The sequence below is a fragment of the Miniopterus natalensis genome, chromosome 10 (assembly GCF_054644295.1).
Source record: "Miniopterus natalensis isolate mMinNat1 chromosome 10, mMinNat1.hap1, whole genome shotgun sequence".
In the NCBI taxonomy this organism is placed as follows: Eukaryota; Metazoa; Chordata; class Mammalia; order Chiroptera; family Miniopteridae; genus Miniopterus; species Miniopterus natalensis.
The window spans coordinates 61624992-61651960 of record NC_142090.1 but is presented as its reverse complement, the minus strand read 5'-3'; the positions used below and the strand labels follow the sequence as shown (position 1 = coordinate 61651960).

General features: G+C 41.4%; 1 protein-coding gene across 4 annotated transcripts in view; it reads left to right on the top strand.

Moving 5' to 3' along the window:
- The window catches only part of SLC25A13 (solute carrier family 25 member 13), a 168923-nt gene extending 149934 nt beyond the window's left edge, over positions 1-18989 (top strand). For all 4 annotated transcript variants that reach the window (XM_087821169.1, XM_087821170.1, XM_087821171.1 and 1 more), the window contains exons 15-18: positions 9821-9959; positions 17182-17340; positions 17440-17530; positions 17811-18989. In XM_087821169.1, the coding sequence (XP_087677295.1) occupies positions 9821-9959; positions 17182-17340; positions 17440-17530; positions 17811-17997 (576 nt within the window). In that variant the 3' untranslated portion in view covers positions 17998-18989. The remainder of the gene's footprint in view (positions 1-9820; positions 9960-17181; positions 17341-17439; positions 17531-17810) is intronic.
- The last annotated feature ends 7980 nt before the right edge of the window (positions 18990-26969 follow it).

Genomic DNA, 26969 nt, shown 5'->3' with positions numbered 1-26969 from the left:
ATTTAGGTGGCAGAAAAAAGTATGAGCGGACAAAAAGCAGGAGCAGCTGTCAGGTGAGAAGGGGATGAGCAGTGCGTGGGCGCCAGGGGGGCCTGAGATTTAACGGGAGGAGGGAGGGGGATGGTGTCGCGTGCTGCAGAGGCCAGGGGCCTTGAAGGCCGACCAGAGGTCTTTGAGCTTAAAGATAGAGGTCAGCGGCTATTTTTGAGAAATCAACTTAAGTAGACTGGCAGAAGTAGAAACCTTATGAGAAAATATTAGTAGATACAAACCACTAACTCTTACTGTGAAAGAAAAAAGGGAAAGAATACAGCCACTGGAAGAAAAGGCAGAGTCAAGCGACAGTGTTCAGGGGAGAGGAGCTTGAGAGATTTATTGTTTCTTTTCACGTTGATGGGAGAGCCAAGCCTGTCTGTACACAGAGGGAAAAAGAGTCACTGAAGATGGAAGGATGTGAAGCGTCTGAAGATCGAATATGGTGCTCGGGCGTTCAGGAAGGATGTGGAGACAGAGTCCAGGCTTATCCTTACGACAGCCTATGAGACAGATAGTGTTGTGTTGTGTGTTGTGTTGTTTTGTTTTGTTTTAGATCCAGGCTACAGCTAAGGAAAGGAAGGCTTGATGGGTTTAGGTCATTTGTCTAAGGTCACATGCTTTGTAAGTGCGAGGCTAGATTTCAAATTCAGTTCGGTCTCTTTGAAACCTGAGCTGTCCCATAAAGATATGTTGAGCCAGGTAGCAGAGAGCACGTGCCTGGTAATTCAGGGAAGTTTAAGGTTATATGCTGAGAAGGTTTGGTGTCACTGTTGACAGTGAATGTGCTAAAGAAATGGAATTGAGGTGACACTAAGCATTATGAATGTGTAATAGCTTAGTCCAGGGTAGGTATATGATTGTTTTTCCTAACTCCTGTTAGTACCCAGTGCTATTTAAAAATGTTGGTTATTATAGGAGAATGATTCATTTTGCTTTGGTTTGTGTTTTTAAATTGTAAACTTGTTACCTTAGAACTTATATCAACTGTTTAAATTATAGATATTTGAAATTATTTTATCCATTGTGAAGCAAGAGAGCCCTTGTATTTTCCTAACTCTGATATTAGCCACAGGAGCAGTACAAACCACATATGCTCTGCAGGGAGCTGCGCAGCCTGCCAGTGGAGCCATGTTCCTGTTCCAAATGATACCTATTTGTGCTCAGTGAAAAATATCTTTGTACCTTTTCAATACCTTTGTCAGAAATATCTGCCATCATGTGAACACTTTGGACATTTTATGAAAAGGCAGAATTTTAGCCCTGGCCAGGTGGCTGAGTTGGTTGGACCACCATCCCATAGACCAAAAGGTCGTGGGTTCAATTCCTGGTCGGCACATACCTAGGTTGCAGGTTTGATCCCTGGTCAGGGCATGTACAGGAGGCAATCAGTCAATGTCTGTCTGTCTGTCTCTCTCCTTTAAAAAATAGGCAGAATTTTAGAAGGTATCAAGTACTTCAAGGGGCCAGGTTTTGTATCTAAAATGTTATTAACTTGTGATTAATATTGGAAGTCATGTGATATTGTTCGTAGTATTCTGGTTAAAGGTTGTAGTAAAGAAAAGGAACTGGGGGAAAAAGGCTCGTTCTCTTTATGCCCCTGTGTTTTATATGCATTATCTGTAAAAAGTAGATAGTGATAGTACCTCTATATTCATAGGACTGTTGGGGTTTTACTAAAATCATACATGTAAAGGACGTAGGATGAAACTTAGCACATAATACGCGTGATGTGTCAGCTATTATTAATTTTAAATTATGGATTGTCGAACAATGGATTCTTGCAGAAACACCTGGCTCCTTCCACTCTGTCCCAGTCCTGGGCAACTTCTGTTGCTCTGCGGGCAACAGCCCCCTCTAGGTCAGGCATTCTACTTTGGGCTTTGGAAAAGAGACACCTTGAAAAATACTATTTTTGTAAAACAGCACCCAAAGGAGTTGAGTATACAGAAGGGACTAGAAAAGGCTCTTAAAAATATTAGAAAATGATTAATTTTTTTAATCATTCTTCCATTCATTCACCAAATACTTGTTGAGGACTAATTCTAGTAGGGGCCAGAGTTACAAAGATTAAATGCAGTATTATTGCCTTCAAAGTGATCAGTGTTCAGGGAGGTGAGAGAATACAACCATATCATTCTAGTGCCATACAGTTCCTTTAAAAATTAATTTTAATAGGCAGTATAGTTTTCAAAAGAAGAAAATTCAGATATACAAGAGTATGTAACAATAAAATGTTAGTGTTCTAGCCCCATGTTGCAGGTAACCTACCTTTCCAGGGGCAAACATTTTTATCAAGTTTGTGTTTTGTTTTGTTTTGTTGTTTCTTTTGTTTGTTTTTTGCTAAGTGCCTGCAGAATTTGTTTTAATTTAGCACTTTTTTATTTTAGCTACACTTGTATAATATAATATGTTGTCCTTTGAGTTTAAAGGATTGAAAATGGTCTTACTATCCACCATTTCTAGAGTACTCTGAATATATTTTCCATCAGTGACAAATATATCTACTAATCTATTCTTACATTTCTCTGCTTCCTAATTGTGACCAAGGTATGCACTTAAAAGATGGCCAGTTTAAGAAATGTTCATTGACTGTAAAATTAAGGTGCTATGTCTTGTGACAGCCAGAGTCCCAGGTGGGAAATGATGAGTTTAGCAAACTGTTGAAACTTATTTGGTAGGATTCGGTCTTTTGCCAAATAAAAGATAGGCGCTTAGTCTGATAAATGTAGAACTCTACTGTGATTCAGATATGAAACCACGTAGTCCAGCTGCTGTTTAAATAATATATTAGTTATTTCCATTTTCTGCTCCAACAGGACAGTGTGCTTGTCATTGATAATAGTAATTACCTTTATATCATCACCTTTTATTGAAGATCCTTGTGCTAGGTATTGTCCTAGGTCTTTTATATTAATCATTGGATGTAAATTTAATTCTTACATCAATGTAAATATTACATTTTATAGTTAAGGAACTGGAGGTACAGAGAGTTTAAGAACTTTACCCACCGTCAGATACTAAGTGGCAGAGCAGTAATTTGCACGCAGGTCTCTGACTCGAAAGCCTGTATACTTGCTCCTGCCGGGTCCTGCTGGTGGTGGGGAGTGGCAGAATTTAGGTATAGAGCCATAGTTAAGATGATTTATTTTAACTACTTCTTTGAATGCAGTCTGCTCCTCTCTGGGAAGTCATCCTCCAAGAATTGCAGTTAGAAAGGTGAAACATGAAGAGAGTCCCCAGCTCAGCTAGCCGATCAGCCACAATGGTTGACGTTGAGGAGAAATGGCCTTCATCGGGTGTGCTGGAGGGGTATGGAATTAAGAGCTCTTTCTTTCTCCCTGGATCTCCATCCAGAAGAATAGAAAAGAGAAAGTATCACAGGCATTGCCTCCACAATATGGCAAACTTGAATGAGTCTTGTCAAGAGAGTGGATCAAGAGCAGCCCAGCTTGAGCATCTCAACAAGGCATTCAGTTCTCTCCAGAGAGTTTCTAGCCGTTGGCAGATGAGCATTGTTGATGGCAGAGCAGCGTTTGGTAGAGAAGAGCCAACGCTGACACAGGAGGGCATTTCTATGCCAGAATCTTGAGTTGCCAAATGCCTTTGTTAAAATTGCAATGAAATGAAGGAGAAACCTATATCGTAAAAGACCCTGGAATAAAGAAATCATGTAATAGGCACTGATACTTTATATGAAAATTGAAGTAATTTCAATGTCACTGATATCGAGTCTGCAGTTGTTGGCTGGTTTATTTGGTTCTAACACCAATGGCACAATCACATAACAGGTCCCAGCACCAGTATATTTCTCACCCTGTTCAAATCCCAGCCACGTGGCCCTAACTGTCCCTTGACTGGGCAGGAGAGACGCTGCCGGGCCGTGGCACAGGGGTTAACTTGCGTGGGAGGAACCAGGAGGAATGCTAAGGGATCGAGGCATGACGTGCTGCCCATTGTTTGTAGCTCCAGGATCAAACTATACAATTATACATGCCAAATAAATTCAAAACCTGTAAGTCAGGGAAAGAAGGGTGGCTCTGACTACAGGTGCCAGAAGCATTAAATAACCTCAGACAAGGTGCACCACTGTTGTCCTGAGTGCTGCAGGGTCCCCAGTCTGGCATTTCCCCCCATGCTAGACAATGCGCATTCACTGCAGGAGTCTCTGTTAAGCCTCTGTCTCCCAGACCTGCTGGCTCCTGGTGCCCGGCCCTGACACAGAGGTGCCTTTGTGAGTGTAATTACCTTCCCCTGTATTAGAAATAGTCTGTTTAGAGCTGTATTTGCAGGTACAGCTAGAATAAGCAGGAATTAGCATGCGAAAAGACCTGCCCTGGCCCTGACTTCTTTATCAGCAACCATCCTTCAGGGCTGTCTTTTCCCCCCTCAAATTGATTGGGCAGGTGTGATACCAACAGAGATGAAGAGCTTTAAAAGAAGAAGGGGGAAAAAGACATCGGAGGTGTGTGTGTGTGTGTGTGTGTGTAGGATACACATCCTGTTATGTTATATCTTTTGACATTTTCATGCCAGACAGAGCTGCCAGAGTAAACTTGAGTGGATGATTCCACAACTTAAGAATTGATTAGAGCTCCCTTGGGCTTTCAACAGTGTCCACATCCAGAAAAGCACCAGAAGCAAAATAAATAATTCCTTTGCCATGGTGATACTGTGACCAGCGTCTCTAGCCTAATTGGCTTGTGTCGATTGTGGACTATTAACTAAGTTAAGGGAGGCCTGCCCTTAAAGAAGCTTCCCTGGACCTTAAACAGAATGATGACAAGAGACTTCAGAATGACAGAGAACTGGAATAGAGCCAGAGTCGGGATCATTAAACTAAATCCGAGTTTTGATTCTAGTTTATTTACATATGGGTTTCCCCTGAGATGCCTTTTATTGTTCCTGTCTGTTATTAGTGGGTCTTTTATTTAAAAGGGGGGGAAAAACCCAATAATTTACTCTGTTTGGATAAAGAGTGCTTTAATGAATAGTAAGAGATCAGATGATTGCATTTTGCATTTATTAATTTTCCCCAAGTGATTTTACTGTGTACAAAGGAAATGCAGGGCTAACCAGAGAATATCTGAGACAGGGCTGCTTAGGCAACCAGGGAGGAGGAAAGGTAGGGAAATGTGGGGATTTTCTTACGGGGCAAGAACATTTCAAGGTGTATTTTAGGTGGTACACACTTAGTAATTTATTAATTTTTTAATGGCCAAAGTAATTATTTCTTGTGTTGCTGACGCAGGCACTTGGGCAGCACGGAATGTTTACCTTTATTACGCGGTTGCCTGTTCAGAGTGGCCAGTCACCTAGGAAAAATTGTACGTGGGGCAAGCAAAATTCAAGTCAAACAGGTTTATGTTTTGCTGTAGGAATGGGTGTTCACCACAACTGAAGGATTTATCAAGGAATCCTGGAGAGAGACATTCTCTCTGTTGGAACTTTAAAGGCCTTTTTCACTTCCTGCCTCCCTTTTCATTGTGAGGAGCAACAGGTCAGGTATTGCCTGGGGCAGCCTTACAAATTGGCACCTGCCTTTGTGCCTTCCACCCGAAGGAAGTGTTGAGGAAAGGAGGCCAGGGAAATTTAATAAGTCTGGGCCTTTTTCTCCAACCTTCTGCAAAGGTAGCTCTCCTTGGGAATCCAGCTTTTGTGCCTGGGGTGTGAGAGAGGCTGGGGGCACCTCATGACTCAGACCAAGGATTTGCTGCCTGGAGATGCCTGAGCTGGTGCTGGGCTATGGAAGGGCGCAGGCACCTGGAGAGGCAGGGAGAAGGGCCTCCTCACCCCACCACCCCTTAACATTTAAGGGACTTCCACAGTTATCACCTCATTTATTCTTAAACCCATCCCCTCCCCCACCGCCCAAGAAGGCCTCCCGCCCCCCAAGAAGGCAGGCTTTAGTATTTTTGACAAATGAGGGTTTAGAGCTTGATTTCTCCCAGTGCTCATCGCCAGATACCCAGTGATAGAAGAGAGGGTTGTACCAGGAGGGGTTCTTCATACCTCGATTAGTAGAAATTTGAGTTTTTAAATGTTTTAACTTGCTGGCAAGGCTGTCCTGCTTCTGCAGAGCAGAGATGGGGGCTGTTCCACTGGTTACTTTTCTCCCTTGGCTTTTCCTTTTCTTTACCTATTCAGAAACCTGAGACCTCCTACCTAGCCTAACATTCGCTCCAGTATGCGTGAATTACTTGGTTTTTATTATGCGTTGTCTGATCCCTGGTAGGAAAAATGCAACATAGTCCTGTCCAGTTTTCCTTAGATTTATTCTTTTTTTATTTGTTTGTTTGTTTGTGTTTTGATGAAGCCATTTTGCTTCTCAGTTATCTGGGGCTGTTTTCAAACATCTCTTAAAGCACATCACATATGAGGTGCTTCTTTTCACACTGGTACATGATTGATTATCCTGATTTCAGGAGAGAGAGTTCCTTCTGGGGAAAACCCACTGCTTCATCACATGGCCTGCCCCTTCTGGTGTCCCAGGGAGATTTCAGGTCACATCTTCAGATCGTATTGGAGCTGTATAGCTTAAGAGGAGCTGATCACTGTCTTTCTCCCCTTTTTCTTAAATGTTAACATTCAGTCCAAAATTATCCACTACTTCCTCCTAAGCTCTGTTGTATCCACAGCAAATTATATATCTTTGTTTCAAAAACAAAAAGGTTGGTTTTGGTTTCTAGTATAGTTTTCCAAGAAATGAGTTAGTTTTTCTTGCAGAAATCTGACAACATAGCCCAAAGCCTCTCATTTCTTTTTTCAGTTGTGGTTTTTTCTGTGTAGATTGGCAAATGCTAACTCAGTATCACCGGGAACGTGTCTTAGGCCCCAACTGACAGCCAAAGATTTTGCTGTTTTCTAAATTAAATCAGACAGCAGTTCCTGGCCCCTGGTTGCTTACACCCTGAAACAGCAACGCTGCCGTAGGCAGATACAAGAGCGGGAAGAAAGCTCGGAATAGCATTGGCAAAGTGTAGACTGTGTGGGGCCACTGGAATCCACTCCCTGTCTACCTTCTAGTTAAAAGATCCTCAGTGGAAAGGGTGGTGTGTGGGTTTAAATGAATGAAGAGTTGGTATTTAAGAGATTGATGTTCCCAACTTAAAAATTGTCAAAGAAGATGCAGAGTGACAGGTCCCTTGATTGATCAGCTGAATGGGGCACTGAGTAGCTTTACCTGAGAGGGCTCAAGTTGACCAAGGAGAGAAAAAAATGGGCACGTGAAATCATTACAAACAAAGCTTTGAGAGGGGTGAGAATACTGGGCCTAATCTATAGGACAGCCAAGACCAAAGATGGCAGAAGAGTTTTTGAAATAACAAAATATAATCAACATGGCTGAGGAATGAAGGAGATGTTAAACCATACTGCTTCCAAACCAAAAAAATCAGTCATGAAGAAAAGGCATCCCTCAGAACCACAGAAACATGGTCCCAACTATGGGATGGTTGTTGATATTGCTGTTGAAGGAAATGCTCCAGAACATGTACAATAGTTGTGGTGGGTGGTATCGCGGCCGGTGGAAATTAAGAACAGTTTCCGTTTTCAATGCTTTTCTGTATTGTCTTTGATAAGCACTTAATATTTTATACAGAAACAAAACAAAAAAAACATTTTAAAGGGGAAGGTATTACAGTACTAGCAAAACAATGAACAGAACGAAGGGACTGAAGTTTGGCTCTAAAATGTGAAGATTTGGGAGATGAGATTAAAAGTAAAAACTAATGGATTTAGTAAAAAGCAAGATTTGTGGGAGGAGGAACTATATCAGCCTAAAAAATTATTCCAAAGTGATTTGTTTAGAAAGTCAGTAACATGGCAGTGTTTTTTACTATCTTAAGGGAGCCAGACATGAAGATTTAACTGATCTTAACTTGAGTTAGTTACTTGGTATCAGATTTGAATATCACCTGGACAGAGTCTGCATGTGGGCAGATAGCTAGCAGAACTTACAGGAAGGTTTGGAGGCAAAATAAGGACAAGAAAATTAAAATAGAGAAACAAATGGATGACAGTGTTACCTTTACACAATAGCTACTGCATGATAACTCTTTAAAAAACTAATAGAGAAAAAATTGGGTGCCACACATGGAAATTGGGGTTACACTGTACTCCCTTCTTCCCCTTGAAAAGCTGGGGGGCAGGGAAAGAACTCGAGACTCCCGCGTTTTGGACCTGTCTCTGACGCTGTCTCCAAGGATGTCCCCTGAGCAGGACAACAGCATGGCCCTCACTAGACACACCGTTGCTGGGTTAGCTGTCCTGGGCCTCCGTTTACACAAGTATAAAAGGAGGAACTTGGGTGTGGTGCGCTCTGTGGGCCCTCTTCTCACTTTGGCATCTAACAGTTTGGGGGGCAGACAAGATAAAAAAGCGTGGACTGATTGGCAGTGCATGATGTGGATCCGCTTTTTCTTGAAATATCTGTGCTCAAAGTGGACAGAGGCATCTGAACACACGAGTGAGTCAGTCGACTGAGGAATGGGCGACAGGACAGGGTCCAGATTCCTAGCATTCGTTCTGGTTGGAAGGATGCGCCAAAGTAGGATGGAGTTTAATAGGATTAAACGTGAAGTCCTACTTATGTTACTTGTTTAAGGCAACTAATTAGGTTACAGGAGACCTGGGTTAATAGCAGTTTCTATGAAAACGACAAAGGGTTTTGTTACCCACAAGCCCAGTTTGAGCCAGGAGTTGTAATGCTAGTGTCAGAAAAGCAAAGCTACAGTAGTGAATGTGTAGTGTTAAGGAAGTTTGACAGATTGGAGCCCAGCATCAGCCCCAAATACCCAAGATCCAACATCACTGGAGCTCAGTAAATGTCACCAGCTTGACTGCATCTGTTGAATCTGGATAGAGTCGTATTTTCTTTGAAGAATCTCTAAATTTGGCGGAAAGCGTAAAGTTTTAGAAATCTGTAAAAGAAATGCTATTAAATCATGAAGTGTTGAAAAAGGGTGACTTCCTTCCCATTTATCCTGCCTAAACACAATATACATCTTGTGGTTTTCATTAGATGATTAACTGTTTCAGTGTATTTCGGGGCACGCATCAATTCTCAGGGCCTCCCCACACCATCATTTTGACACCAAAAATCGTTTGGTGAAGACTTTGTTCTAGTTGTTAATTGTCCTACACACAGCTCTTAAATGTATAGGAATTATTGTAAATATTTTAAAGCTTTAGAGCAAGCATTTATCAACGTTTCATAAGTCCTGGGGAGTAGGGTAAGTATGTGAATAAATTAGGGGATCCGTGAACCCCTTGAAAAGGTATATAATTTTTTACATATGTGTGATTTTTTTTTTTCTGGGAAGGAGTCCAACACTTTCATCAGAGTCTCAAACAATACAAAACACAAACCCCTTCTCCTGCCACCTATCTAGCTTTTCTTCTTCCTGGTGCATGAGCATAGAGGCATCTCAGTTGTTGCTGCCCATCTTCTGAGAACAAATCCTCCTTGAAATGCCAGTGACCCAGCATCAGAAGGGATTTCAAAGGATGTCACAGATGGAGTCCCAAAAACGTCTTAATAGAAATCTTACCATTAGAATAAACGAGAACTACCCACAATACAATTCGTTTTATTTTTTAAAAGAAAATTTAGATTTATGACTTGCAGAAGTTGGGTGATATTTTTATTTTCTGTTTCCCTTTTAACTTGTGAGTACAATTCAGTCTTCTAGGGGAATATTTTGTTCTGAGGGAAGTTCCAAAGACGCTTGATCTGCTCAATGGGATATGTGTTTCATGTGGTTTTTCTCCCCTTTCTAACGGACAGGGTGCCAAAGCATGCTTTCTGCGGGACATTCCTTTCTCGGCCATCTACTTTCCGTGCTACGCTCACGTGAAGTCTTCCTTTGCAAACGAAGATGGGCAGGTTGGCCCTGGAAGCCTGCTCTTAGCTGGCGCCATAGCCGGTGAGTGCCCCTCACGGAGCTCCGTTCCACCCCACCCTGCACCGCGACACTGCAACTTTGCTTCTAGTTTTTGACAGGGCACACAGGAGGTGGCTTCTGAAAAGAAAGGGAAGGAAAGGAAATGAAATGAACCTTACTTCTGGCAGATTATACTGGTAGACAAGCTTAGCTTCTTAACTCCAGAAACGGCTCGTTAAAAATTGGTGCATTTGGCGGTACTATTGGAGTCCAGTTCAAGTTCCATTTTAATTCATAGTTTCACTTCATAGCATTAGAATGAGAACTGAGTTGGAAGTTCTAAAAAAATTTTAATAATGTGCTTTAGCAGTATCTAAGCAAAATAGTGTATAAAATCCTGTCCAGAACTGAAGCAATCGTGTTGTCATTTAGAGAAAAGAAATGTAGCACAAGCAGAAACAACTTGGTCCTGTTAGATTCTGGATTCCCCCTAGCTTGTAAGGTTATAGGAACTGTGTGTGTGTGTGTGTGTGTGTGTGTGCATTAATTGAATCCCAGAGAGAAATGACTGTCGTCTTTTTTTCAGTGCTACAGTGAAAATATCAATAGGGGGGAAAAATGATGTGGAGGTTGGTTCCTACATCCCAATGTAAATCCCTAGAGGAAATTTGATTATAGCCACAGCAGGAATCAGTTTGTTCTTTGATGCCACTCCTTGTGCAGAGACCCTAAAGGCCGGAACAATCTGGATTAGCTCTCCAGGTGGTGACAAACATTTAATGAGTTAACAAACCCTAAGGCAGTCATGGGATGCCTGGATCCAAACAGTTTTGATACAGGTGTTGATCTCAGATATGTGGCTTAAGTCTCCTGAGAACAAGCCCCTGCTTTGAGAAGTTGCTTGCTGTTTTGTGGGCCCATGTCCTGCCTGTAGCCTGGGGAGCCCCTGGAGGAAGGAACCCAGGTAGCTCCTCTTTAATTCTTAATTAATTCTTTTTCTTCAAAGGCAGTGATATTGGTGTATGAGGCAGGATTGACCCTTCCTGGCTGCTTGGGAACCCTAGTGTATAAGTAGCAATGAGATCTCTACCTCTATCAGAAAATCATGATTTCAAAACGAGAATATAAAATACCTAGTTTTAATCCCATCTTGCCATTGACTCACTGTGTCCTTTAGGTATCATTTCCACATATATAAATGATATTTTTTGAACGAAAAGGTTATGATACGATTTGTTTTAAATTACTTGCTTGAAATAAGGTTGAAGATCTAATGGGGAGAACTAACATACCACTCAGTAGTATGTGACCATGGCCAGGTCACTTAATTTCCCCTAAGCTTTGGTTTCCTTGGCTATAAATGGAGATAATTACTGCACAAACTAGAGAGTGTGGTTGTGAAGCTCAAGTGAGAGCACCCATGTGAAGGACTTGGTGCCTAGAATATAGTAAATACTCAATAAATGTTAGCAAATTGCATATTGAATGCAAAAGAATCTGTCTGTGAACTACTCTAGCAATCAGTTGTGAAGTCAGAAGAATCAGAACTCAGATCAAAGTCTAGGACTTTGTTTTCTTCACACCACAAAAAATATACCTTTAATCTTCCCTTGCAGTATGTAGCTACCCAGATGTGATTTCATCTCGGGGTAGGGTTTTCTAGGAAACCCATAATACCAGAGCCACAGAAATTACTAGTGGATTTAAGTACCAGAAAGGATAAATAAGAAAATACTATCCATTATTCCACGACCATCAACAAAATGAAAAGACAACCCACTGAATGGGAGAACATATTTGCCAGTGATACATTTGATAAGGGGTTAAATTCAAAATGTATGAAGAACTTATAAAACTCAGCACCAAAAAAACAATCCAGTTAAACAATGGGCAGAGGATCTGAGTAGACTCTTCTCCATAGAGGACATACAGATGGCCAATAGACATCTGAAAAGATGCTCAACATCACTAATCATCAGAGAAATGCAAATTAAAACCACAATGAGATATCACCTCACACCTGTCAGAATCAACAGTCAACAAATGCTGTTGGCAAGGATGTGAAGGAAAGGGAACACTCCTGCACTGCTGGTGGGAATGCAGATTGGTGCAGCACTATGGAAAGCATTATGGAGTTACCTCAAAAAATTAAAAACGGAACTGCCTTGTGACCAAGTGATTCCACTTCTGGGAATATATCTGAAGAACCCTGAAACACTAATTTAGAAGAATTTATGCACCACTAGGTTCATTGCAGTGATATTTACAATACCAAATATTTGGAAGCAGCCCAAGTGTTCATCAGTAGATGGGTGGACAAAAAAAATGTGGAACATTTATACAGTGGAATACTATACAGCTGTTTAAAAAGGAGGAAGTCTTACCATAGAGAGCATTATACTAAGTGAAATAAGCCAGTCAGAGAAAGGCAAGTACCATATGATTTCACTCATATGTGGAACCTAATAAACAAAATAAACTAACAAAATAGAAGCACACTCATCGAGAGAGAACAGACTGACAACTCTCAGAGGGGAGGGGATGAAAAAGGTGAAGGGATTAAAGCAAAATACAAAACAAAAAGAAAAGAAACTCATAGTCATAGACAACAGTGTGGTGATTACCAGGGGAAGGGGGAGGTGGGGGCGTAGAAGAGGGTATAGGGGGGATAAATGGTGAACACACAATATAATATACAGATGATGTGTTATAGAACTGTATACCTGTAAGCTGTATAATTTTATTAACCAGTGTCACTCCAATAAATTCAATTAAAAAGGGGGAAAAAATAATAATTTAAAAGCAATTTAACCCTTTTTAAAAAAAGTAATGGAGAGGTTAGGTCAAGGTAATGGACTGAGCATATGCACCCATTTCTCTTCCCAAATACCTTAAAATGTCAGAAAATACATTTTCAAAACTCCTTACTGACACTAGAAAATGTCAGCAGCAGCCCTCAGAAGGCAGGAAACAGAACCATACTGACTCTAAAACTGGACTGAAAGATGCCACCGCTCAAAACACCAGCAGGAAAAACTAGTTGTATTAATGTAAGAGCAAATCCAGAGAATTTTGACCTCTGAGTGAACGACAGACTATCTGGAGTATAGGGGTGGAGGTTTCAGGGTAAATCTTGAGCAAGAGTTAAAGAACTTCATTTCCTGCCTGAAGGTCGGCCTCCTCTCTCCTTTTTATATGGAGCTTCAGGAAACACTTGAATGCAGGCTGAAAGCCCTGCGCTGTTTTCTTAAGGAAGGGATCACTTGCTAGGAGGGAGCAGTTGTATGGGACTGAAAGAAAGCTGGGCAAGCAAGACTTAAGATAATTCCAGACCTTTATCCCAGATGCAGGAGGGAAAAAAAAATAATGGCCTCCCTTCCCAAGAGGGATATTAAAATAATTCCCTCTACTTCCAGAGGGAAGCACTTTGCATTTCAGCTGGTTTGGAAGATCCACCAGCTAACAGCCCCTTGCATCCAGTTAACAGGCCTCACCCACCTTGCAAAGCCGGTAGCCCGCCCTCCCATTCAGAAGAGAGACCTGTGGGTGACACTGGCCTAGGGTGTGGTAGAAGCCATCTACAGCACTAATCGGCCTGTCCTTTGAACTTGAATATCAATAGACAGACAGAGGTCTTCAGACAAGACTGAGTAGTAAGGCAAGTAAACAGATGAATTACAGAGAAAACAGGCAATTCAGGGAACAGAGAACTTTTAAGAACTATAATTAAGGTCCTCAGAGAGATTTTCAAGGAATGATCAGTAAAGAAGCTTTCCTGAAAACTAATGACAGGATTGCCAAGATTAAAAATCTGTAGATGGTCTGAGTGATAGAGTAGATATGATCAAAGACCAAATTAGGCATCTGGAAAATAAACTCATGGGAAAAAGTGAACACTAGAATGTGGAACAGAAATACAGAGATGAAAAATATGAAAGCATGTAGGAGACATGTAGGATTAATCCAGGAGGCCTAACATTCACTTCATAGGTGTTCCCTAGGGAGAAGTAATGAGGGAGTGAAGACTTCCCTCCCCTTCCCAGGGGAGTATGTTGCAAACCTGTTACATTTCCTAGCCCACGAGCATTCAAGAGGGAGGGCCAACCTCAAGTTAGCTTCTCCATGCCAGAACTCAAAAGGTTACCCCTCACAGACCTCTCTGAGTCCAATGGAAAGTGAATTTAAGAAAGAAGAAAATGTGGGATGCAAGAAACAAACAGCAAATGAAGTTAAATCGGAGAATAGGTCTAAATAAATGCTAATACAGGGTTTTATACAAGAAGGGTCATTGGCAGGCAGATAAGGGAAGGACAAAGGTGGGCTTGTGCTGAAGCCCTCACCTCGCTGGTGAAGGGTGTCCATGCTCATTAACTGTATACATTGTAAGTATTCCACCTGTGTAATAAATGCATACAGTATTTGAATGTGTTCGTCAGGAAAGGGTGGAGATCCGAAGGGAAACAATTAAATGCAGAGAAAATAAAAGCCATAATATAGGATGGCAGAAATAGTAGCCACAATTGAGTGGATTCAATGCTCCTTTCCAAAACAGACACTTTCAGATGCATTGTGAAAGGAAATACTGTCACCTGAAGTTTGAGAAAACAGTGACATAGAAAAATTGAAAGACAATAGATTGAAAACTATGTACCGGGCAAATACCAACAGTAAGCAAGTTTAGCAATATCGACGTCAGAATAAATGGAAGTCGGGGTTTGAAAATAGCATTCAGAAATACAGAGGCATGTTTCACACGTATGAAAGATAAAATTCACTGACATCAGCCTCTATGTATTATCAACATAATATGTCTTATAAAACCTCAACTTAAAAGTATGACAAGAACCTGATATTTTCTCATTCCAAATGAGAATCTCTACACTTTTCTTAGAAGCTGATATAATTTAGATAAGGAAAGGGAATTTTTAAAACTCTTAACCTTGATCCAAAATAAATAGGTATTAACTCTGTATCCCATAAACAGAGAGGCAATCCTTTATAAATACTAATAGGATAGTTATGAAAATTAAGGATGACTTGCCCCAAAGTTGTCTTTTGCTGGTGGTGCTTCCGTTTTGTTGTAAATGAACTTATACTCCCTAGTTGCTGGGCCCCCTTAAAGAGAACTTTTTTATTGTCTAAAGAGCACTCCAAATTGTTCCTGTCACACGGTAATGGGTGGTCCCAAGGCCTCACCACTTGTCTATCACTGAAGCATCAGGCGGGCTGCCAATCCCCTCCCAGTTGAGGAACCTAAAAGAAGCCTCCATTCCTAGCCTCCTCTTGCCCATCCCCATCTTTGGGAACAGAAAAAACTTGACTCTTAATCAGTGTCATCTGAACCTTTTAGAAGCTGGGAGAGACCAGACCAGGCAAATTCACTCCCAGTCTTTCCCAGCCTTGCTTCGGAGCAGCCTGTGGCTGTTGTCCAGCTTCACCAGAAATCCCCTGTCCACCGAGATGCCACAGTTTCTCTGAGGCCCTCACAGCTGTCTGCCTAGTCTGGGAGGTGGAAGTTGGGGGTGGAGAGGGTGAGAGCCGTGTGCAGGCTTCGGTACTTCCAGCATCCCCCCAACACACACATGCACACACATGTGCACACACATGCACACACACATCAGTCTTGCCAGACAGCTTCCTAAACATCTTACATTTCTTTTGGCATTTTTATTCCACTAATCAGTATCTTTCCTCCACTCCCCCCATCTCTCTCTCTCTCTCTCTCTCTCCCCCTCCCTCCCCCTCCCCCCCTTCATAACAAGGAACTATTTATGAAAACTGCCCTAACCAAAGGAAACTTTTTACCCATTCCACTGCTTGCGTGTCTCACAGTCACACTCTGATGAGCCGCCCACCGTCGTGAGGAGGATTTTATTGGACGTCTACAGCAGGCGGCCTTGCTAAACTTTCCAAACCGGGAAGTAAAGTGAAATCGGTGGTGTGAACACAGTGGGTTTCTAAGCATTTTTCATGTTTCCTTCCATTATGTTGGAGGATAACCTTCTGGCTCAGAGTTAAACAATTCCAACAAGCTAGTAGGAAATTCAGGATGACTTATCCAGCGACACTTTAGAAAGAAAGGGAGCTTTTTCACATGCAACAATGTGATGCACTTTATTAAAACGGTTACCTAAGATGAATGTTTGAGGAGTTCAGCTGAGATGGAGAGGAAGAGATTGAGCTGGGTAAGAAAAACGCAAACCCGCCCCGCGCGTTTCCCCGACGCGCACGCACGCCCTGCAGCTTTAAAGCTGTCTGTTAGAAGGATGGGACGGCGCTGCGCGCCAGACCACGTTGGTTTGGACCGAAATTCTTACAGAATTATTAAGCCTTAAAAAAAGCAAAGGAGATTTATGCATCTGCATCTGACCAATTTGGTTTGGAATGGGTTCATAATGGAAAAGTAATAAAACCAGAAGAGACAGGGTCTTCTGAGCACAGTCTCGCTTTTAAAAAATCTAAACATGGGCTGCCCCATTTTGGATAAAATGACTGTAGAAAAATTTCCCATCGGTCATTTTGGGAGGGTTTTGTTGTTGTTGTTCCTTTTTCATTGATGAGAAGCCAGTATAAATGTTCAGCTTTCTGTCAGATATTTTTTTTCTGGAGATGTCAGCCTATGAAAAAGGAATCCTAAAGTGTTATCTGTGCGAGTCTCCTCCCCTGGTCACCCACACCCACACACACACACACACACACACACACACACAGATGTGCACACACAGTGTTTGTTTAGCTATCAGTAGCCTTTTTCTGCTGTAACTGGAGAGGTTTAGGGTTTGGAGGGGCGGGGTGGTTGACTGTGTGCAAGAAGGCACCTCCCGCGACTGCCAGCAGCCGCAGAAAAGCATGAAGAGGAAACACATAACAAGCTTCACCCCTGAAAAATCGGACCTAATAACTGGCAAGTTTCTGATTTCAGAAGGAAAGCAAAAAAAAAGAACCACCAAGGACTTTCTCCCTTTATTCTCAACCACTCAAAGTAGTGTTATTGATCAATAACTCCTCACAGCTATTGGAGAACAGAAACGTTAACAAGTGGAGGTGATTTGGGGGAGGGCAGGAGAGGCGCGTCAGTAGGGGTGTCCTCGCCTTCAGCACTGCCGACAAGGTGGTCAGGGCTGTCCTCCCCGGAGGGGACAGTAAAATAGGCATGTGATTTCATCGGATTCTTAGCTTTGCTTCCACGGGCCAGCAGTTCAAAGTGCAGTTATTTTTATGTAGTGAGAATGTGAGCAGACTGCCATGGTGTCCCTTCCCGCAGGTATGCCGGCGGCATCTTTAGTGACCCCTGCTGATGTTATCAAGACTCGATTACAGGTGGCCGCCAGGGCCGGCCAGACCACTTACAGCGGAGTGATGGACTGCTTTAGGAAGATACTGCGGGAGGAAGGCCCGAAAGCTTTGTGGAAAGGAGCCGGTGGTACGGAAATAATTTGTCCTTAACTAAACCTTTGGTGTCAGGTCAAGTTTTTTAAAATCGAATTCTATCTGATATTTTCCCACTTTTTTTTTTTTAAAGCTCGCGTGCTTCGATCCTCACCCCAGTTTGGTGTGACTTTGCTGACGTATGAATTGCTGCAGCGCTGGTTCTACATGGACTTTGGAGGAGTGTAAGTATCATCATGCCGGGTCTGCAGCTAAACTTCAGCTGCTTCAAATACTCAGTCACCCTGGAGAAAAGTACGCCAGCCTGCGCCCTGTGATAAAATTGGGAAGATGTAGGAGATAGTGAAATCACGTCTTCAGACCTATTTCCATGGGGAACTTACAGCTGACTACAATTCCACAACTCCTTTACGGTGCAGGCTTTCAGTTTCTGAATGTTGTTTTTACCAAGTTAAAAAAAATACTAAAACAAAACTCAGATTCTCACTCTATTTTCTCTTCTAGGAAACCCATGGGATCAGAGCCAGTTTCTAAATCCCGGATCATGCTGCCTGCTCCCAATCCCGACCACGTGGGGGGCTACAAACTGGCGGTTGCAACATTCGCAGGGATTGAAAACAAATTTGGACTCTACCTACCTCTCTTCAAGCCATCAGAATCTACCTCAAAAGTTACCAGTAGAGGCCCCTAGGAGGCCCCACCTTGGGATGTTGCTGTAGCTTTGTTGTTACATGGGTAAAGAATGCCCCATCTCGGATTAAAGCAATATTTCATTCCTTTCACGTCTATCTCTTGTTTAAATTCAAGTCCAGACTTTTTTAATTAAAAAAATCATTCATTTTCTTTGTGTTTTCTTAACCAGATCATTGTAAAATTATTCAGAATTACTCTTTGGGCCTCTGCTCACAAATCTTTGTTTGTACCTGACATTTGCTAGGATTTGGTCAACACTCACGTGATTTGGGAGAAAGCAAATCTAAATAGAAATTAGAGCTACTTTCCTTGGATTAGGGTTATAATCCCAAAGAGGCTACTGAAAGGCAACCATGGTGCTCAGAGCAAAGTGTTTCATGCACATTTAAACTGGTAAGAAACTGGGTGCATATTTAGAAAAAGTAAAAAGCACTGGAAGCAATGAAAACATGGTCAGAAGCAGCCAGCTTAGCCTGGCTTCAGATTTTAAACGTGCACTACTAATTCTGCCTCTGGATTATATTATAAAGCTTTTATGTGAAACATGTTTTATTTTTTTGTAATGAAAACCACATTGAAGATATTTAATAATAATATGCTGTTACTGGTACTAAGACTACTAGTGAGAAGCCTTTGTACTTTAGGGGAGTCCTCTTGGCATTTTTATTATATAGACAGACAGACCATAAGACATAGCACCTCTTCCAGACATGCTAACTTTGAATAACTGCTCATAGGCTGTACCTGTGCTGGTTACTGCCTGTTGCAATTAACACTAGAAAAATGCATGCTCCGTTCCTGGTACCTGCCCTGCTCCCCTCCCGACCCCCCGGCAATTGGCACCCGTTTGCTTTCAAATCCACTCTATCTTGAATCATGTAAGACAAATGTACTCTAATGTTAAAGTTTTTATTTAATCTGTGGTGCCCTGGATAATGGTCGAAAGGCTTGTGTGTTTGTGAAGGAGGAAATAAACTATTTTTAAAGCTATTGGGTTCTTTTTTGTATGTCACATGGTGAATAATGACCATGATTGGCCTCTCTGTGTTTTGTTTTGAGGGGGATTTTATTCATATTGGCATGGATATGCCCTCCTGGCCTTTCAGGGTATGTGTATCATTCCCAGTATGCCATTTTCACAGTGAGTAAGAGAAACTACATTTAACCATCGATAAGCAAAGAACCTAGCAAACCAACACTTTTGTTCTAGTCAATCCGCAGCACTTTCTGCAGTTTCTTATCCTGAGAGTTAAAGTAATATAAAGTTTCGCTGGAAATTGGGCATGAAAATTGGTATGAGATGATGGCAATTGTATTTTGTCTGACTCTTCCTCATACTAAAACCTTATACCACTGTATCTGACATTGGTCATTTTTGGCCCACGCTGTAATGATTTGGGGAAAGAAGCTTGCAGAGGAGTTGGGGCTCTTATGCTACAGTCATGCTTCTGAAGAGGCTATGATTAATCAATTGGTAGTCAGTTTGAACATTCCCCTCCATAAACACAGCCGCTTTCAGTCTCTGTCTTGCTCTAGGCCAGTAGGTTGACATTCAGTTACTGTTCAAAACTGGAAAGAGTCAGTGCCATCCACAAGTCTGATTTTTTTTTTTAGTGAACAAAATCTTTGTTACCCTCCCAGAAATAGTGCACATACATACGTGGCTCCCTCCGTGGTTTTGGTTTGGCAAAACCAAAAGGAAAACCCCTCCTCCTCCCCCGAAACCCCACTGAATGTGATAAGTGATCAATGTTTATATTTTAATCTCAAAGACAAGTCACAAAACTCCAGCTAGCTTAGAGATCTGGGTGGTGTTAGGATAACAAAGCGTTCAAGCTTCGGTCTCCTGAATGCGGGGAACAGCCCCGAGTGTAAATCACTGCATTCCTTCTCTTCACTTGCATGAAATTTTATAGAAGATCAAATTTTCACGGTCTAGACACTGACCCCAGTCTCAGAAATGGTGCGTTGCTCTGCCTGCTTCTTCAAGAGCTGTTGCATTGAGTGGGAGACCGTCTTGGCGTCACCTGGACCTACCTTACCTGCAGCTGAGTGAGAAACCAGAGGTAGGAGGAAGCCAAAGGAAACGGGGCCACGGGGCTGCCTTTCCTTAAACTCCTTGGCTTATGCTGTTCAGAGATAGGCAATGGCTGAAGGAGGCCTAATTTCCATCTGAGTTCGCTCAGTGGGTGGCACGAATGCGACATCCTTGAATAGGACTGCAATCGCCCTGTGGTGAAAACCACGTCGAATTTGTTCTGGGTTTTCCTTCTTCCTGAAGTGACAGCACAATACGTTGCCAGTGCTGTGGCTGCCAGCCCTGCGCTTCCCTCCTTAACGCTGAGGAGCTGAAAGATGGGTGACTCCAACGTGCTTGCCTGCCCCCCCGGGGGGCCGCCTCCCCTGCCCTGCCAGCCCCACAGCCTTGCAGCTCTGCCCTTAGCCTACCTCCTGATTGCTTAGGGGTGGGGGAGAGGCTAGGCTTTGGTAGCAGCTTTTTTTTTTTTTTGCAAGGAGGGGAAAAAATGTGAAGCCGGCCACAAAGTGAACACACTGATTCTTGGGTTCCAGTCGTGGCTGGGTTTCTTGAGGCTGGGTGGCACGCTGTCGCCAAGCTCATGCTACACCTCATAACCCACAACCATTTGCTGAGCTCCCTAGAGTCGCCTTAATCCCAGCAGCCCTGGGTTGCACAGGGGAAAATAGGAATCCTGGCAGAGAAAGGAGTCATTTAAATGCTTACTGCGTTTCAAGCTTCAGTTTTTACTTAGCTAAAATATTTACCATTGCTGGAAAACAATGTTTAAAATTTTGTGCTTATATGTTATTTAATGGTGTGGCCTATGTAAACCTCAGGATGCTTACATTTTGACAGTCTTCTGGAAATGTTTAACAGCACATAACTTGGCGAGCAGGGAATAAAAACGGGAACAAATTGTGCTTGAAACTGTTCGCAACCTCCTTCAGCTAGGTATTGGGCGAGGCACGCTGGAATCCCACAGGTGGAGGGAGGGGAATCTCTGACCGTGGAATTTGATGAATCCTGTCTTGTGGCCCCATTTATCAGCCTTCTAGATAAGCCCTCTCTCAAAGTCCTGTGCCTTTTACCGCAGAAGCCATACTTGTGGGGTTGAATTTGTATCTTTGCCACTGAGCAAAATCTCATTTTAAATTCAGGGGAATCAAATGCTTTCAGGATGTGGATTTTTCCAAAGATTTTTAAGACACAGACACGTTCCTTGGTAAGAACAGTGAAATGTTCTTTCCACAAAGGTGCTGCCCACAGAGGCGTGTGTCTTTTGTTTTACCTTTTGGGGATAACCCAACTCTCATCAAAGAGTCCCACTTTCCACACTATGAAGACCGCAGGGGCTGGAGGCCTCATTTAGAAAGTCTGAGGCAGATAAAAGCATCACCACCTTTATCTTCTAAAACAGTAGCGATCTTGAGATTGAAAGCCCAGATTGGGCTCCATAATGGCAGTGACTGTGTCTTTGATGCTAATTCCATAGTGCCTGGAAGTTAGTGGGCTCTTGGTTATTATTTTGAAGGATGGATGGATGGATGGATGGATGGGAGTTTTGAGAATTTTTTTCTTCAATGAGCATTCTGCAGTCTCTTATTTTCCTGCCTTTTCTGCTGAGTTAAAACCATAACTGAAAACAATCACAGTCTTATGTATTGTTTGCTTACTTTAAAAGTCATAAATACAGGTTTTATTAAAGCGACTACAGCTATTTAAAATTGGTTTTATAGTTGGTTACTTTAAATCAAGAGCTGTCGTATAAACTATGTGATATTAAAACTTCCTGGTCATGGTTAAAAATAAAGCTTTAAAAATTTTATGTCCTTTGGGATCATTGTTACATTAGGGTTAAGTTATATCATTAAAATCATTTTTCTTATCATTGAATACTAATTATGACAACTCATTCCCTCAGTTCCTTTCACTGCCTGACATGTGTCCTCAGGAGCACAGTGGCAAGCTGTCCTTTAGAAGGTGCTGAGGACAACGGGAACTCTCTTTCAGAGGGTTTGTTTTTAGCTAATGCATTAATTGACTCCAAAAGAGTCCAAATGGAACACTCTGCTTTCATCTGCTGGGGTAACCTAATAAAATGTTTGTTTTTAGATTCCCGGCTGTTAAGCGGGTTTTGCTCAAGGCAAAAACCATAGTCCCCTCGAATAACTTTAGAAGGAAAGTAAAGAAGACTCGCTTAATTGTGCCTGTCTGAGGCTGCTTCTTTCAGGTCCCAGACACACCCCCGCACATGGGTCTGGCCACCAGGGCTTCGGTCCCCACCACTGCTTGATTCCTGCCCTGTTGGGGGATGCTTGATTTTGTAGTGCAGCAGTTCTTAAGGTGATTTTTAAATGAACTCAAGCTCTCAAAACAGACTTGTGCAAGCCTGCTTTGGTGGGTCCCATGGGGTGGGCAAAGGGAAATGCAGATTAATGAAAAAAAAAACTGATTAAAACACTCTTCATCTGTCATCACCTCCCCTGCCATCCTTTGCTACTCATCCCAGTTCTTGTTCTAGTCTCTTATTGGGCTCCTTTCAAATGAGAGAGGGGCAAGTAATTCTGCCCCCGCGCTGGAGTTCTTTGGCCTGTCAAAACTCATTAAATATGAGATATATGCCAGGTATCATCTCATTAAATCCCAAAACCCTTAGAGTAGGTAAAGTCAGTCCTCAACGTCTTTGATAGGTTCTATGACTTTAAGCAAAATGACATACAATGAAACCAGTTTTACCGTAGGCTAATTGATTGAAAACAAGAGTTAAGTTCCTAGGGCTTCTTATCAATGTTTTAACAAAATGGCCTTGAATGAAACATTATTCAAGGACCTGCAGTACTAATCTTTTCCCTCTGCTACAAACGAGGAAACCAAGACTCAGAGAGGGTAAGTATCTTGCTCATGGTCTCCAAGCTAGTAAATGAGGGTATGTGGATTTGAATCCAGGTCAGTTGGCAGCTCAAGTCCTGTTCTTTTCCTATGTGGGTTTCACAATACTCAGTACAGAAAGTCCTTACAATAGTCTATGCCCAGAATTTTCCTTGTCTCCAGTTCTGTGTATCAGATGTATCATTCCTAGCTTAGGGTAGAAGGAAAGGGCAATCTCAGATTGTTTTCCATAGCAAGTGCACCCAGAGCCTGAGGACCAGGTGAATCCTGACAAGCCTTTTGAGGTTCATCTTAAAGTATTTTACAGCCTATTAAAGTCAGTAAAGAGAGTATTAAGGTAAACTTAAAGCATTTGCCCCACGGGTTTAAAGTTGGAAGGTAATGTGGAAAAAGCAGAGGTAAATTTGCAAACTGTTACTGTGCAACATGATATGATGCGAACTGAACTGAACCATCTTAAAAATCTCTGCTATAATTGGAAAATGCCATTCTTCAACAAAAGTTGGAAATAATGGAAACCCAAGTTAAAAGTAAATATCTATGGGTACTTGGCCTCAAAGTGTGTCTGGAGGGAATGGAGACAGTTTACAGAATGTGGGATTTGCTGGAATTACTTTTCGACATAAAATCTCCGTCACCACTAATGGTGGAAAAGTCTTACCCTATTCCCAACAAGTTTCTTGCTGTCCCCAAAGTTAACAGGGAGGCTATCTACCCCTGTGTTTGCTGCCCTCTCCCCTTTTCTTGTATAAATGAAAGCAGATTATTGACCCACACCAAAAACTTACAGCATCTTCTTTATATATACTTATTAAGAAGTCATGCTAGCCTGGCCGGGCATGGCTCAGTGGCTGAGCATGGACCTAGGATCCAGGAGATCAAGGTTCGATTCCCGATCAGGGCACATGCCCGGGTTGCGGGTTCGATCCCCAGTGGGGGGCGTGCAGGAGGCAGCCGATCAATGACTCTCATCATTGATGTTTCTCTCTCTCCCTCTTCCTTTCTCTCTCTGAAATCAATAAAGATATATTAAAAGAAAAAAGAAGTCATATTCTATTTTTCAAAAGAGTGATATATTTCCGTGTGAATTTCTGTTTGGGAGCAGAATCTACGTACGTAAGGTCTAAGCGGAGAGATGCTTCATCGGCCAGAGGCTGTATGTCTCCTGACAACCAGCCGCTCTGTCAAAGGCTGCCTTCTGCAACAGCCCCTTCATGTGGGCTCGGTCCCTGGTTATGAAAGGCTCACACTCTGATAGAGTAAGATCAGAAAAGTAAAACACGGGGGGTGAGGAAAATTGAAACAGGCACTCTTTCTTTCTTCTGAATGCGACAGGTGTCTGTTGAATTTTGTTACTGTGGAAAGCAGAGATTTCTCCGACGTTCGGCTCCAGCCTTGTCCTGCCCCCCAGGCAGTGTGTGCACCGCGTTCCTCCTGGCGAGAGGCAGTTCACACTTGACCCGGAGCTTCAAGTTCCCTGGGACCCCTTCTTATAAAGTAAGTGGTTTCTTTCTTTTCTTTAGCAGTTTGCCTGTGTGAGAGTGAATGTAGAGAAGCCTTCAGCTCTGGCTCTGTCCGGTACTTGAAGTTAAGCATGGCATTCTTTCCTTTTATTTATTTTAGAAGGTGGCTTGGTTTGCTTTAAAAAGTGAATCTCCTAACACCACACATACCAGGATAAGTTATTAAAAATTATAATGACATTTGATATAAGTTGGATGTAAGGGATAACTGCTATCTTTTATTAATGGTGTTTAAAAGTAAATTTCAAAATAATCACTGTAATACATCATTAAAGCCCTGAAGTAAATATTAAATAAATACTTTGGCCTCTATAGATACTGAACTCTAATTTCTCCTGCCTTAAAAATTATAATTTGGGGAGATTTCTGCTTCTGGCCTTACGGAAAAACTAGAAAACTGGGGGAAAATATCTGATAAAATACTTTTAAAACAGAGCATGAGGCAAAACTAAGACTGTGAACTCTGAAAGAAAACAAGGTGAGACCTACCAGTACACCAGCTTATTGCTTAGTGACTGTGCAAGGGAAGGAAAATCAAAGAGAGCACAGAAGAATCCCCAAATTGAAGAGATGGAGATAGAAATCAGGGAGGACAAGATAACTAGAATTTTTAAGACAAAGTACCAAACAGGAGGAAGCTGCTTTGAGAGACAGCTCTGGAGTTTTGCAGAGAGTTCCCCGATCATGACTGTGTATTGATCTATATGTACCTGCGGGAGGAAACTATGTAAGAGCTGGGAAAGAACCATTGGAAAGGAGGGCGCAGAAAAATTCTGGAGCTCACAGAGGAGAAATGGTTTGTGGTCTCACCAGCAAGTGTAGAAAAGTCCTCCCTAACACATACAGCATCAGTAGAATCTTCAGAAAAATGCTGTGTTACAAACAGAGCTAAATTAGTCCTATGATAAAGGCTGTTCTGCCTTTACGACACTTAAAAGCAGACCTCACAAGAATCCAATTGATTGTCAGAACACAATTTGATACTACTTAAAGCAATATAACAAAATACCACAGCCCACGATGTAAAAGTCCCAATAAAAAAACTCTAATAAAAAAATAATCTCACAAACCAGAAATGAAAGGAAACTTAATCAGATAAGGGGCATTACAAAAAAAGACTTATAGCTAATATCGTATTATATGCAAAAGACTTGATGTCCTAGCCAAGGCAATAAGAAATACTAAAAATAAAAACATAAAGATTGGGGAAAAAGAAGTAAAACAATCTCTAACTGCATATGAAGTAATTGTTTATGTAGAAAATTCTAAGAAATCTATAAAATAACTACTAAAAGTAGTAAGTGGATTTAGCAACACCACAAGATACCAAGTCAGTATATAAAAATCCACCATATTTCTATGTACTGCCAACAATATCTGAAAATGAAAATTGTAAAATATTCTATCAATAATAACATTAAAAAATAAAATTACTATTATTCAAGACAAAATGGAACAAAATAGAATTCAGAAATTGGCCCACATATATGCAGTCAATTGGTTTTTATCAGCGATATCATAGTATTTCAAAAAGGAAACCATAGTATTTTCCAAAACGATGCTAAAAAATTATGAAATTCATAATTATGACTTATGAATTATGATGTACATTAATGAAAGTTATGAATTATGTATATGAATGAAAATTAATCTTAACTCACCACCATGTCATACACAAAATTAACTCAAAATAGATTATACAACTAAATCTAAGTTAAAACTATAAATATTTCATAAGAAAACATGAAAGAAAATCTTTGTGGCCTTGGATTAAGCAAAGGTATTTTAGATAAGATGATTTTAGAAAACATGCTTAAATAAGAAAAAACTATCAAACTAGGACTCTACATCCAAAAAACTACGCTTCATAAATGAAGGCAAAATAAAGAAATATTAAGTCATACGAAATTGAGGAAATGATTCTCTTGCACAATCTCACTAGCTGATATGCCAAAAGAATTTTATTGGCTGAACAGAGTTGGCACTACATAGAACGCTCAGATCTCCAGAATGAAATGAAGAGAACCAGAAAAGAAAAACATTGGGGTAAGAGCTTTTAAAAACCTTTAAAACTTATCTTTATTTTATAAATATTTTAATCCTCAAAAGACTATTTACTGAAACAAAAATAATAATAGTGTGTTGTGGAATTTATAGCGAATATAGAAGTAAAATACACAAGAATAAGGAAACAAAGGACAAAGGGTAAATGAATTATTTTGTTACCAATTCTTTTGTGCGTGGGAAGTAATATAACATCATTTGAAGGTAATCTGTAATTAGTTAAACATGCATACCATCTTACTGTGAAACCACTAAAAATAATGGAGGTCAACAGATGGGATGAAATACAATACTAAAAGTCACTTAATCCATCAAAAAGAAGGCAGGAGAGGATGAACAGGAGAACAAACAATGAGTGTGATCAATAAAAAAAATACCAATACCCAAAAAAATTCATCTATGCTAAAAATTACATTAACTGTACATGGACTACTAAACCCTCTAATTAAAAGGCAGAGACTATTAAGTTTAAGC